General features: G+C 33.1%; 1 protein-coding gene across 1 annotated transcript; it reads right to left on the minus strand.

The window, feature by feature from the left end:
• Window positions 1-689: 689 nt before the first annotated feature.
• LOC105548388 (thyroid adenoma-associated protein homolog) lies at window positions 690-2306 on the minus strand (the record flags this gene model as incomplete). The annotated part of the gene is made up of 3 exons (XM_011992406.1): window positions 2200-2306; window positions 1826-1920; window positions 690-820 (listed from the first exon to the last, which is right to left on the minus strand). Coding segments are annotated over exons 1-3 (302 nt in total), but the record flags the coding sequence as incomplete, so codon positions are not given.
• Between the last annotated feature and the right edge of the window lie 33 nt (window positions 2307-2339).

The following is a 2339-nucleotide window of genomic DNA, read 5'->3' on the forward strand; positions in this document are numbered from 1 at the left end:
AAAAAAAAAAAAAAGGTTAAGACTGAGGTTTTACGTTACGTGTCTTTTACTACAATTTTTTTTAAAAGGATTATATGACATGGAAATATCTCTAAGACATTCTTTAGTGAAAAAACAAGCTACAGAACATTATGTAGAATACAATCTCGTTTACAGATACATTAAAAAAAGTAGAATGTAACACACATATGCCGACTTCAAAGAAAAGGTCTAGAAAGATAAATACCAAAATGGTAAGTGACAATCTTTATTAAGAAAAGATAAGTCCTAAACAATGAAATGGAAGCCTTACCTTTTGTTTTGTATACTTCTATATAGTTTGAAATTTTTACACCAAGCCTATATTCCTGTGTTATCTGTGTAAATATATATTTAAACCAAGAACAGATAGGATAAAAAGACGAAAAAACAGCAAGATGACATTTAAACATAATCAATAAATGTAAATGGATTGAGGGAGGAGTTAGAAAACTACAGCCCACAGCCTGTTTATTAGTCCGTGACCTAAGAAGGCTTTTTATATTCTTAAAAAGTTGTAATTCATCAGTGAAAACAGAGAAGAAACCATATGAATGAACTTTTTGTGATCTATATCAGTTCAGTTTTATCAAACCAAGGAAGGAATTTTAGTTACTTTCAGTCAAATTCAACACTTTTTAACACCCGATTTCCCTTCCTTTTTTTCTTACCTTGCCAATACTTTCTTCAAGGGATTCTTTAGACTCAAAGAAAGATAAATGCCTGCTAAAATATCCAAACAACTTTGAATAGTGGGATCACACACGCCATTTTCATCTACTTTCTCCAGCAAAGGCACAATCTATAATACAAAACATTGAAGTAATTTTTCTCGTATCAAGTATAGCAAAGTAACATGGTTCTAGATACTCTTTAAAGTCTCAATTGCTGGGCACAGTGGCTCACCCCTGTAATCCCAACACTTTCAGAGGCTGAGGTGGGCAGATCACTTGAGCCCAGGAGAGTTCAAGACCAGCTTGGGCAACACTGAGAAATCTTGTCTCTAAAAAACAAATACAAAAATTGGCCAGGCATGGCGGTGCATGCCTGTAGTCCCAACTACTCAGGGGGCTGAGGCAGGAGGATCGCTTGAGCCCAGGAGGTTGAGGCTGTGGTTGAGTTAAGATTGCACCAGTGCACTCCAGCCTGGGTAAGAGAGCGAGACCCTGTCTCAAAAAAATAAATAAAACAAAGTGTCAATTATAATGTGAAATGTTTTCCATACTCCACTGTCAAGGATACCGATTTAAACACCTATTTCACTATTTATTAACTTTTTAAACTCATGTCCCCAGCTCTCTCTTTACCCTCCAGACCCACCTCCACAGAGAATCACAGACCTGTTAACGGCTTACGGTAAAGAACAGCTGTAGCACAATTTAAAAACCAGTAACAAACTTACTTGCTTTCCAAAAAAAAAACTATGTGTGCTCAAATGGTAAATCCTAATACCGAAATACTAATTAAGTATAATATTTACATTTTAAATTAACTTTTAAATGTGCCTGCTAAAAAGTTTTGAAGATTCATATATTTTAAAATTTATCTTCACAAAAGAGGTATGTACAATTATCTTCTACCTTATCTATTTACAGCTCAATTATGATAGAAGCCTGAATGTGGCTTCTATTGCTGTTTTGAATACGAGGATATTATACAATAAACAGAAAAGAAAAAAAAATACCTATTTGTTAATGATAAACTGATATGCAATAATTAGGGGCCAAAAACTGTCAGTGATTTTTTTAAAATCCTTAATAGCATGATACTCTTAAAAATGTATTCATGAATATCAATTCAGACTTACTTGTTTAACATAATGGATTTGTGACACTCCATCCGTGAGTTGTACACAACGTAACAGCAAAGAAGCTAGATTTTTCCCTTCCACATCAGCAAAAGCTACATAATATATACAAAAAAAATTTTTTCAATGATTTAACAGTAAGTTAAATATAACTTAGCCTTTGTTGTCCATTCTACAAAATTTTTTAACTATAAACCAAAGCAATAGGTGGAACATAGTCTGAAAACAGAATTTCAAGAAAATTTTTACATCCAAAACATAAGAAAAAACATAAAGATTTTGAATATTATATGCTAGGGGTCCCAGTGATTAAAATACTCTGCTTGCAAACTAGAAAAAAATACATTAAATAAGGGAAACCAGAAGTCACCTACATTTCAAAGTTTCAAGGTCCTGATGGCAAATGGTCAACACAGCAACTTGCATTTCTTTCTTCTTCTTTACACCCATTTTAAATAGAATTAACAGTAGTCACTGCAAGAAAGAAGACTTTAAGGCATTAATGTAATGTTTC

This window comes from Mandrillus leucophaeus, unplaced genomic scaffold (genome assembly GCF_000951045.1).
Source record: "Mandrillus leucophaeus isolate KB7577 unplaced genomic scaffold, Mleu.le_1.0 Scaffold11026, whole genome shotgun sequence".
In the NCBI taxonomy this organism is placed as follows: domain Eukaryota; kingdom Metazoa; phylum Chordata; class Mammalia; order Primates; family Cercopithecidae; genus Mandrillus; species Mandrillus leucophaeus.